At 38.9% G+C, this 12,615-nt stretch overlaps 1 protein-coding gene across 6 annotated transcripts in view; it reads left to right on the forward strand.

Annotated features, from left to right (window-relative positions):
• The first annotated feature begins 617 nt into the window (after positions 1–617).
• The window catches only part of mprip (myosin phosphatase Rho interacting protein), a 51,222-nt gene continuing 39,224 nt past the window's right edge, over positions 618–12,615 (forward strand). For 3 of the 6 annotated variants that reach the window (XM_049464359.1, XM_049464358.1, XM_049464360.1), the window contains exon 1: positions 618–1,670. In XM_049464359.1, the coding sequence (XP_049320316.1) occupies positions 1,548–1,670 (123 nt within the window). In that variant the 5' untranslated portion in view covers positions 618–1,547. The remainder of the gene's footprint in view (positions 1,671–12,615) is intronic. The other 3 variants (XM_022667884.2, XM_022667885.2, XM_022667886.2) reach the window with 3 other exon arrangements.

Below are 12,615 nucleotides of genomic sequence, written 5' to 3' on the forward strand. Positions count from 1 at the left end.
GTACATATATTTGCGTTTGTATATTATTTAAAATGATTCAATATTATTTACCATGTTTATATTTGCCCAATATAATATTATTGTAAAGTAGGAGTATTTTAGTTTGTGTAATACTTTTAAGTTTACTACATGATTCCTTATGTGTTCCTTTATAGCCTGGATGAATTCAGTGTTAATTTAAATTGTAAAAAAAAAAAAACATTGAATAAGAATATATGTATACAATTATGACAGGTACTGTACATTTATTTGCGTTTATTTCTATGATTTAAAATTATTCAATATTATTTAACATTTTTATATGTACATAATATAATATAATATCATTTAAACGTTTATATTATATTTGTATATTAATTAATTAGTTTTGAATATCATTTATTTTATTGTCTTCTTATTGTGATTGACACCATACATTTTAAATAAATATATAAAGTAACAAATAAAAAATACTGCCTTCAACAAAAAATTTATAAATTGATAGATTTATATATTTATTTATTGTTTATTGTGTATTTTACAGTCTTAGCCCTTGACTTTTTTGATGCTGGGTGGCGTGGTGGAGGGGTCGGATCTCGCGAGATGTGCGCAGAATTCCAACATGACGGTACGAGAGTAGCGTCTCCCTCCCTCCCTCCGCAGGGAGAGATCCGTCCAGCCTGAGCAGCGGGGAGAGAAAAGCGCACATTACTGCCACTAACGCCGACTGTTCGTACAAACCCGGCCAGCCGCTCTCCTTTACGGGCCCAACGTTATGCCGAACCCGTAGCGTTTGGTTTTGAAGCCAGAAGAGAGGAAGATCATGCGGTTTCGAAGGAGACAGAGAGGACTGGAAGCAGCGCTGAGTTCAGGGGAGATCTTTCATTAGCCTGTTAGCTAACGAGGCGGCTAGCTTAGCCTGCTGGAGAAGTTCGAAGGTGGGGAGAGATTGGGGTTAAAGTCGGGCTACCTCATTATTAGCGCTTTTTTGTTGTTATTCTCTTTACAAATGGGAGTTTGGCTTCGTCACACTGGTGGGTACGGTGTGTGAGGCTGACGGTTGAAGCTGAAGGTCTGAAGCGGCTGTTTTGTTTACGGCTCTCTCTCTGTCTCTCTCTCTCTCACGGTAACAGCTGAGTGGAGCTGGAGCAGCCCTAGCTACCGTTAGCGCTCCTTAATCACCCCGTGTCTGCTTTGTGAAGGCAGGGCAGCAGGCCATGGACTGAACAGCCGCTCCTCCACCCGCTAAAAAGGTATTAGCACGCTAACGTGCTGGCTGGCCGCTTGTCTGTTTACACAAAGTCGGATTCAGACCTATAAATTTTATCTCCGTGCTCCAGAAAAGCACACAGAGACTCGGGGCTGGACCGTGCAGAGGAGAGAGCCTGTACTTTCAGACCATGTTCTGGATGGTGGAGTCGTCAGTCACATATTGGACGAAAGCCTCGTGAAGATCACACCCGGATTATTATTATTATTTCTATTCTATTCTGAGCCGCCACATTTGGGACCTTAACGCAAGCTGTGGGAATCGATTAGCCAGCTACAAACATAGACGGCTGTTCATCATGTCTACCGCGAAGGAAAACCCTTGCAGGAAGTTTCAAGCAAATATCTTCAACAAAAGCAAGTGCCAGAACTGCTTCAAACCTCGGGAGCTGCACCTTCTGACCGACCAAGACCTAAACCAGGTAAGCAGCAGTGTTGACTGGAATGACTGGGTTGTTGTGCTCGTTAGTAGGAGGCTGGTTTCTCTTATTCGCCTCATTCCCTGCTTTAAGCGTGACTGGAGTGGAATAACCAGGCAATTCTAGGAAGGATTAGCTAGGTTAAGATTCCCATGTCGAGTTGTGTAATCATGGGAATATCCACACTTTCTGAATTGTTAGCTGGATTAGAGATTATTAGACATTAACCTGTTAATGGTAGGAATGTTTTGCAGTTTTTTAAATAGTTTTTGCTGTTTTTTTTCACTACCATGTTGCCACTGAGGGAAGTTCACATTTTGCAGTAGCCCAAGGTACAGCAATGTCAGACAGAGTGGCAATAAAATAAAATTTAATATTATTACAATTCTAAACAGCTATATGATCAAATAAAAAATTTATATGAATTATAGAAAACAGGAAAACCTTGTGTGTATTAGGGATGCAGCAATTAGTCGACATAATCAACAATGTCTATTTAAATTTGTTGACTACAAATTTCATTGTCGACTAATCGTTAATTTGTAATACTTCAGCATTACATTGGGGACAGAAGTGCAATGGGAGATGTGCAAATGGCTCATTCACACAGTTTACACTTAACTTAGTCTGTGTCTCCAAAAGTGCTTAAACAAAACAGATATACATATTTACCCACTAAAGGAAGGAAACTCACAACATTTGAATGTTTAAATGGCTTCTGAATCTTATGTTCAGCTGTTTCTATTTATTTATTTTTTTGAGATGGAAAATATAGCAGAAATAATCGCTGACTAAACGACTAATAAAAAAAAAATAGTAATCAGATTAGTCGACAACCAAAATAATCATTAGTTGCAGCCCTAGTGTGTATTGTGCAAGTGTCACCCAACTATAAACAGTACAGCAGGTCATTGATGCTTTTCCCACAGAAAAAGAAAAGTGTTTATTTGTTGAAGTTCACTGAAGTTCATGCTTTTCCCCATGGCAGCATTGCAAAAAAGTACTTGGTAAAGTTCTGTGGCCTCTGAAAAATTGAGTTTGATCATCTGTGCTACCATACTAAAGGGATCAGGCTAAAGCAAATCTTCTCTTTGCCCTTCTTCATCAAGTTAAAGGAGTGGATAACAACATTTAATAGTAATAATGTCATCAGGTTGTGAGGAATGGCTCAGGATTGTGCTATAAAGTGGGAAAGTCAGGAAATTAAGGTGAAGTTGTGTTTTCTGAATTCTGCTAATTAAAAGCATTCAGTAGATTTTCCTGTTTTGATGAATGACCTTATAAACATGCATGTCTGTACGTTTGTAAGTAAAGGAGACCATAACTTTAGATTACCATCCAAATATAATAATACTGTGGTGAAAATCCTCATCGTTAACTGATCACCAAATGTTTATTACTAATTTTGTAGTGCAATTAACATCCAATTTAACAGAATTAACAGAACCCTCAGAAAATATAGGGAAAACTGCAGTATTTGACAAATATGAGTCCTTCGGACCTCAGTTAAGAGGTATAATGATATAATGGTATAAAAGATGTATATATGTACAGAACTTGGACTGGTTTCACCAAAGTAGAACACTTGCACTGTAAAATGGCTTTCTAGAGTGGCTGTTACATAGTTCTTTTTGTTTAAAATCAGTAACAGTTAATTTAGTTTTAGGTACTGGAGTTATTCTCCAATTTCTCTCAAACCATACAAACACAGTTAAGACTGTTTCTTTTTTCAAAATATATACATACATTTTCTCTCTTCGTTTTAGTTTCCGTCAAAAGAATTTGTCCTGAAGGATTTTGTTTTCCTTCAAGAAATTCTTTCTTCACTGCTGTATTTGGTTTCATTAAAGCAACAGCCATTCACAAATGTGTCTCTTTTAACAGAGAGTAATAGAGTAATCTGACCAGCCTGTGTCAGCATCCAAAAATTGTCAGCATCCATTTTGTGGAGCCATCCAGTAAATGGCTGGCCAGTTGTTTGCCAGCATAAAGGGGTCAAGGGAAAACTGTGCTTCTGCCAAGTCTTTAGCGATTGGGATGCTTTGAAGAGAACATCTCCAGACTTATTTCAGGTGCTTCGTACTGCGGTTTCTAACGCTGATATGCAGGCCTTAATTGGTCATTTGGCCTTAGTGTCTCTAGGTTTTCTGTTTTTAGATGTGTAAGAATGCATCTTGAATTGATTTAAATTGAATTTAGTTCTCTGTGGAATGTGCTGTGTGAAGGTATTAACTCTTAGAAACTTGAATGTGATTGTGAGCGAGCCTGAGTAAGACATACGGGCTGAGCTGGTCAGTGGATAGCTACTTTGACCCCAGGAAGTTGTCTTAACCCCACATCCCCTCATGCAATGAGAGAACAAGAACATTGTAATACTTTTAGTGACAAAAATAAAATAAACTATGACCAGCTGTTAAGAGCATCACTGGTACAAGGTTTAGGATGGGCCTAATGCGTGTTCTAGAAATATGATAAGTAAATATGACACACTAGCTGAGTTTGCATTCAGCTGTTTCACAAATATAATTCACAGTTACAAAATTTCTCCAGAAAAAATGTGAAAGGCGTGTTTCCTTATATTGGAGTTGCATGAGGAAATTGTAGATGACGTAGGCAACCTTTTAACACGTAAAATGAAGAGCTTTAACTCCTTTAGGCAGTTTTTATATTGCTATGTTGTTTGCAGTTCAGATATACTAGGCAAGACAGAAGTGGCTCACCTAATGATTCTGAAATATTGGTTAGGCTTCCCATAAGGCTACATCTAATAGCAACACCCATGCCAGTTTATAAAAGAACGTAACTTACAACTTCAAAAAAACCCTGTACTTGTATTTTTTTTATGAATTTTGGTTTTCCATGAAAAATTCCACTTTTTTAAAGGTATATTTGGGAATATTTTTAATGCATTTTTTTAATTCCCAGAAATGTACATGGATATTCTATGTCTCATAACCCTATCTAAGACCCTTTTGATTTTTGTCTCTCAAGACACCACACACATTGCATTTTCCACACACAACAAAACACACATTGCATAAATTCTTTGGATCATTAAGGACATCCCACAATTGACCACTCACACACTTTATAGAAGAGCTGAAGACCTAAAGCAAGGTCAGCATCTTGCTGGCCACATGTGGGGTGTGTGTGTGTGTATGTTTGTGTCTCAGAGAGAGAGAGGGAGAGATAAACAGCCATTAACCCTTGCTCTGTGTCTTCCAGATTACATCACTTATCAATCCCCCTGAGATGAGGTAATGTTGATAGATGTACCGCTTAAAAGCTCTACCATCTTTTAGAAGATCATACTTCTGACGTAACTGCCAAAAAGTATGCTTGTGACCTAATAAAGTCAAAGAGGGGGTTTGGGTGTCGGTTGAATTTAATGGTTTAGTAACTTGAGTGGATGAGATGGAGCATATTTGCTCATTTGTTTCTGTAATTTCTCGGTAAAGATTTAGTAATCATGGATGAAGAACTTGGTTACTTGTGTGAAAGCCCTGTCAGGATTATGACTTCTCTGCATGAGTTGATTAGTTAATTACTTAATGTGGTTGAATGTTTTTGTAGTAGACGGTTTTTACATGTGTGTTTGTACAGCTGTTTGGTAACCCTATGAGCTATTCTCATTTTTTTCTGTTCCCATCTGCAATACAAATAGATGGATGTGCGCCCACCCTGAATGAGAAAGTAACATGGCTGCAGGAAGAGGATGTATAACCATATAAGGTTTCGCAGAGAGGCTGTAAAAAGGATAGCGACTGTGGATACACTTCAGCTGTGTTACTTAAGCTTGGATGGATTTCCCAAAAGCATATTGGCGCAAAGGTCTAGCAAGCATCAAACTGAACACTGAATCAGTTATAAGATGATCTTACTTCTAAGACACTAATAGGAAGCTGGCCCCAAAATTGGTTTAGATTTTACAAGTGCAGAGGTTTCAGGACACAACAGTTGCAAAGACCTAAGCTCTCAATAAATAGCTCGTACATGTGGCGTTTTCACCTCGTATCCTTCTTAAATTAAACAAAATTCCTCTTGGTTTGAGGAATTTCCAACATTATGAAAGCATTCTTGATATCTATAGAAGAGCTTCAACAACTAACCAACATTTTTATACAATTGATTTTAGATGGACCTAGCAGTGTTTTTGCACTATATACTAAGTATCCTTCTAAACCAAGAGCAGGGCTGGATGCCCCAATAACCTTTCATGGCAAACTTGGTAGTGCATCATTATTCAGGACTTGTGTAACATTCTGTGCATTGGCCTTTTAAGGTCAAATTACTTTTGGAGTTTTTGAAATCCGCAACATTTGTAATGATATGTAACTCTGAGCACCAGCTATGGACGTCTGTGAATTCCTTTAGTTTCAGTTTTTAGTAAAGCTTGCTAGCTCTGCTGATACTCACTGGGCTGAGTGATGTTCTCTCAAAAGGGGTATCAGGTTAATAGTTTTAAACCTTTATTCTGCCTTACCCAATGCGGGATAAGCTAGATTTTACAGGTTATATGTAAATATGTAGGTTATATGTAAGTTTGACTTGTTCTAAAATATACATACAATCTGAATTGATCTCAGGATTGCCTAAAGTACCATACATAGCCATTTGCTCTGTTCTCCTCTAATGATGTTGATACATATGGGCAGTGTATTACATTATTGATCAGTTGACATGATTTGTGCAAACCGCTATTGAACCTTAATGAAGAGATGTCTGCTGTTTTATTATGCTACGTTTTATTACTGCAAATACATTAGTTACACAGTTGTGACTGCTAAAGCTGCTTGTTTATTCAGCTACAGATACTGACAAAACGTTTTTTTACCTGACTACATGAAAACAGTTTTAGGCTGCTCTGCAGTTTCTGTTTTCTTAAGCAGTTGGATGTTTTCGAAAAATCTGTGATTGTTTTATGTGTTATGAGCTGCTTTAAGACTATATGACGTGACTAAAGGCTGGTTGTTTCTATGTGCAGTAATGTTATACTTTCTTACATGATGCCCATAAGCATGCTTTCTTTTTTTTTTTCTTTTGCTAATAGGTAAAACTGTTTGAATAGAAATGCAGCGCTCTACAAAAATCAGTCAACTTAATAAAAGCAATGTCATATGTATTTTTGTTAATTCTGCACCTGTTACTTCAAGTACTAGGATGTCCATATGTCTTGACTAGGTGTCTTGTAATTAGTCTCATGCTTTAAATATGAAATATGTAGTTATTCATTGACTAAGAACATTAATTATTCTAAAGCATAATGAACCAAATAATAATGGATGATTATGAAAATAGTCATGCTTTACTGCCATACTGTATACATTATTAGTTTATAGAAATCTTTTTGTACAGTTGAGAGAGTCTTGTGTCTCTTCATTGTGGTTAGCAGTTCTGTTAAATGCTTGAAGCTAAAATAGAACCAGTCAGAGCAAGCAGGTCTCATGTCTCATTATTTGTGTAGTACTACTCTGGCACTTGATTGATCAGATTAGTTGTATTTACTTAGTGTGCTCATAGAAACAGGCCCTCAGACCTGGCACTGCAATGCACCCGTCTTTCTTCTCGAACAAACCGCTTAGCTTACGACCTTAATTGGTAAATTGAACAACAGTTAACCATTAACATCTCCAGTGTCCAGCAGAATAGTGTCAAATACGTGACTCATACACTTGGCAAGGAAAGAGTAACCTAATAAAGAGATGAAAGCTGAAAGCCATTAACAGTGGATAAATGCACACAGGGATGTTGCCAAAATACAAAATATAAGAGTAGTTTAACAGTGACTAAATAAATAAGAATACTATATAATGAGTGTCCATGACATGTGTTGAGTAGAAAGGCTAAAAGAATAATGCTATAAATGTTAGCATTGAGCGATTCAGTTCTTACTGTTTGTCCACTAACAGTATTGATATGACAATACAGTTAATTCAATACAGCTAAAGGTTTCTAGTGCCTAAATAGTAAGGACCACCTAATTTTTTTATTACATCTGTAAGAATATCATTGTGAGTTATTTTAGACATGCATAAAGTACAGGCCAAAGGTTTGGACACGTCTTCTCGTTTTCAATGCGTTTTCTTTAATTTAATGACATTACGGTTCTCACTGAAAACATTAAAATTATAAATGAACACGTGGAGTTATGTACTTAAAAAAGTTGAAATAGCTAAAAATAATAATTGTATATTCTAGTTTTTTTTCTTCAAAATAGCCACTCTTTGCTCTGATTACTGCTTTGCACACTCTTGGCATTCTCTCAATGAGCTTCAAGAGATGGTCACCTGAAATGGTTTTCCAACAGTCTTAAAGGAGTTCCCAGAGGTGTTTAGCACTTGTTGGGCCCTTTGCCTTTATTTAATTAACTTATTAAAGATGAATGCTGTTTTTTAAAGCTGCAGCACACAATTTAAACCAATACACTTTTTGTACAATGTTTATTTAGTTTCCTTTGTCTTTGTGCTTTTTGGGAGTGGGTAAATGGAAAACGAACAAAGTGTCTCAGACTGAGAAACGCAACACTATTCCTGCCAATCAGCAAGAGGGAAAATGTGTTTCCATGCACTGGACAGCGAAACTGCAGGAGAGACTATGCACTGTGTTTTGATTAGCTGCTGTAGTTGTGGCTAACACAACGTAACTAATGCTAAACTAGCTAAATTTGCTATTGTTTAATGGCCTTGCTCAGTAATTATTACAATTTTATTTTATTTTTGTTTTTTAAACTACACAAAGATACATATACATTTTGGAGGTGGATCTTCTGAAGCTACACTGAAGGGAGAGGTGTGTGTGTGTTGCTCTGGCATTCAAATAACAGTCCATTATTATGCAACTGACTTGCTGGTTGATAGTAAAGATGATTTGGTGATTACCCGTTTTTCTAATCATGGAGTGGATGGGTGTGAAAGATTCTTCAAAATAAGCTGAAGAACAAAGACAAGAATAGAAAAACTTAGATTTTTGAGGACTGGAATGGTCTTCATCAAAGCTATCAGATTTTGTGTGTGGGAGTAAACAATAGAGTCCAGATGATACTATAACCATTGCCCTGAGCATTTAGTACCTTTTCTTGTGTCATTTTTGGAAAATGGTCTGCTTTGTTTATCTGAAGCTCTCCCGTTAGCATCAGGGAGCTGGATTGCCGGGTGTGGGAGGCCGAGGCGAGAGGTGGGAGGAGGGCTTGTGAAAGGAAGTGTAGGTTGGGAAACTGGAGTTTCCCAAAGGTCGCTAGCACTTCAGAAGCAGCAACACAGTCTGCAAGAGGGGGACTGGTAGGCTGAGGCTGGGAGGCCGGGGGGTTGGGGGATGTCTCGAGGGGGGTCCTGAGCCGGCAAGACTCAGAGAGTGCATCCAGGGGTGAGAGGGATGCTGGGATAAAGCGGCCCACTGGGAACGGCCCGCGCCCCTAGGATTTAGCCTGGGAGGAAATTGGAAGTTAAACCTGATGCCGGCAGGAGGCTGCAGGGTTAGAAGAGGAGCTCTGGAGAGGAAGCAGGCCTTCAATGTGTGGAGGAAAAGTGCAGGGGCGTGCCGCCGTTCTCTTGGCCCCATGGCACACCAGCAATGCAACACTGCAGCCACAGCTGTGTTTTGTTGTTGTGCCTTTTCACCCTCCTCGAAAGAGGAAGGAGCTCTTGGTCCTAGTTCTTTTTTTGGACTCTCCCGGATTGGTGGGTCTCTCAAAAACTGTTAAATTGCTTATCTCATCGATGTTGCCTTTGTTGACGTGGTTGTCTTGATATTGTGGTATTGGCATGTTGTGAATCACGCTAGTGATTATTGAGGAGAAAAAACATTTAACACTTTGCACTGGGGAGCAGTTAGGGACAAGGTGTTTTGTTGGGTATAAAAACAGAGACCTCTGGTTCGAGGCTTGCTTCTCTAAGTCTGGCACACACTCTACAATTATTGGTCTGATTTTAACTCCTATTTTGATCTTTGTGAAGTGAAATCTGAAGTGATTGAATCTTTGGCTACGTTGACATTACAAGCCTCAGATTGGAATTGGCTATCTTGACGGTTCACACTCACTAATTTAAGTGACCTGTATCTGTGTGTAATGTGAACGAATCTGTCCCTAAAACGCCTCACATGCGCATATTAATACGTGTATAAATGTCACCTTCTTCTCCAACAACAAAAATCGGCAACTCATAGCTTTATAAAGGGAAATGGATGAGTTAGCAGCTCATATGTGGAGTATCTTTTGCTTGATTGGAGAGTAAACAGCTGGTCTGAAGTACATCCTCAGGTCGAGGAGGTCAAAAAGGTCAGGCGGTTTTCTTTTGCTGTTTTTGCAGCTATAGCTGCCCAGCTGCACCAAGAGATGTGTGGGCACGAGAGAGAAGCACGTAGCTCATGCATAAAAGCATAAAGATGCATGAATTCCTATTTGACCGTTCACATTCACATCACATGTCCGTGGATTGGATACGTATCTGATTTAGGACCTTTATATGATAGTGACTGAAATCTAATTTGAAAAAATCGGATTGGGCACAGTCACACAGCCATAAAAAAAAAATCAAATCTGAGCCATATTGAGCAAAAAATCTGATTTGAGTCACTTCAGCCTGGTAAAGTGAATGTAGCCTTTGTTGTGTAATATTATATATTATAATTCTTGCTTTTCAAGCCATATTTGAAATAGCTTTTATTTGCTTGAAAATATAACTTACCTCCAAGGAAATGATGTTTGTTTTACCAGTCAAACATTACTCCATGTATTTTGCTTTGTTTATTTTTTTTGTTTTGGTGCCTCTCTTAAGATAAAAGCACTGACAACATGGACAGCCAGGTACATAACGTTTCACAAGGATGCTTGCCGTATTTGGGGTGTGGGAGATTTCTTTGTTGTTCAAATATAGGAGACCTGATGTTATGTCCGAGATGTGCTCCAATCTGTTGGGATTTTCAAAATCCTTAGTGTGTACCAGGTTTTAGGCAACAGCTGTTCAGAATCGAGCTTGCAACTCCTGTTTTACCAGACCAGCGCTTTAGCCTCTGAGCTATGGAACCCTGTGTGAATGGGGCTAGATTCACAGCTACTGTTGCTGATTAATTAATGTAACTGGGTAATTTGCACATTTTGCAGTAATTTAAATCAGAATTGCCTATGACTGTGCAGTCACTGGAGAAAGAGAAACTGTTTGAAATAGTTTGAAAGTTTGTTTCTGTGTTTTAGCAATATACAGTACAGTATAAACTAGGGCTGTCCCTAACGATTATTTTTTAAACGATTATTCTAACGATTATTTTTTCGATTAGTCGACTAATCTATTTATTGAGAAACATATTTAAATAATTATTATTTTACGTTTTAAAGCAAACGATAAATTACTATATTTATATATAATAACAACAACAACAACACAAGCCTACTAAACCAAACCCCACACTTATAATCACTTACATGTACAACACGTTGTTTAGATCTATAACGCTAAAAATGGATAAGCTCCCATACATCACAACCGTGTGTTGCACTGTTTTCTGTGACCGCTAGATTTTGTGACCACTGGCAAGTAGTTCTCAGCAGACCGTGAGCACTGGCCGATTCGAAACGTGTTCGTTTCTAATGTTTACCCCGACTGGCCAAAACGGTTAAGTTTAGGGCTGAGGGTAAGGTGTAGGTATAGAATGCTTCCGTTTTGCCAATGAACGCTCATAACCGTGAGCACTGGTCACAAAATTCCGACGGTGACAGAAAATGGTGTAACACCGCAGCGCCGACGGCGCTAGCTAAAATAACTTAAGGCAGCTTAGCTAAACACCTGAACTTATGAATAATGCTACTGTTTCTGGAAACTGCGAAATGCCATGCACAAATATAAACCAAAAATTTATAATTTCTGCCCGTGGCAGGTTTAAAACCTTTGGTAGACAGTCTTAAGTCTTTTTAAGGACACCCGCGGAGACCCTGATGTAAACGGTAACTTACTGTGTGACCCTGTGGACATAGTGCTCCTGGATGTTTGCGCTTCAAGTGCTCCTTTTGCACATATGGCAGAGGACCACATTGTTGCCCTTTTGCGTGAAATGCTCCCAAACTTTAGATGCCCGCTGGCGTTTTTTTGTAGCTGGAGATTGCTCTCCGGAGTCCAAGCTCTCTAGAGCTTAGATTCTCTGCCCGAACCCGACATGACCCGAGGCCCGCCCGGAAATCCGACCCGGGCTCCAGAAAATAGTCCGAGATGTAGGCGTCTGTTTTTTAATTATATTTTTATTTAAAAAAAAAGCGAAAATAACGAAAACTGAAAGTGAAACTAAACTAATTTATTTATAAGCGCTGTTTTCACTACCGCAGTTCTACAGAGGGGGTGTTGTGCCGATTCTGTCCGCGAAGCGGGAGTCGGATTCAGCAGGGAGTCGGATTCGGCACAAACGCGGCAGCACCTCGCGGTCCGCGGTGTCAGTTGTAAGCTCTCGCGCTAGCCGCAAAATACGCAGAAAACACTGAGGGAGCTGCAGAATTATGAATGGGACTAGAATATGAGCACGAGGAGATCAAAGAGAACCTTCACATGTGAGTAGCTCTCACCAGAACACGCAAATCTCTCTCTCTCTCTCTCTCTCTCTCTCTCTCGCACGTGAACTCCTCCGCGTTTGACTTGCAGAACTGTGTTTAGCTGTTCTTAAAAATCATTTTAATTAAATAATAGTTGTATGCCTCTATATTACAGTGTAATTTAACATAATTCTGATCATATTTCGCTCATTAAAACAGCCCGAAAACAGCCAGTCTGAATTTTTGGGACCGATCTAACCTCTAATGCTCTCCCCAGGCGCCGCCATGTTTACGACGCGCCGACGCACGTTATGCAAATCGATGTATTTTCGTAATCGATGACGTCGATTATGTCGACGCGTCGCCCCAGCCCTAGTATAAACAGTATTTTACTATTCGGTGGTCTGCCATTCTGTACCACCTCTTTAGTTGTGA

Source organism: Astyanax mexicanus, chromosome 15 (assembly GCF_023375975.1).
Source record: "Astyanax mexicanus isolate ESR-SI-001 chromosome 15, AstMex3_surface, whole genome shotgun sequence".
Taxonomy (NCBI): Eukaryota; Metazoa; Chordata; class Actinopteri; order Characiformes; family Acestrorhamphidae; genus Astyanax; species Astyanax mexicanus.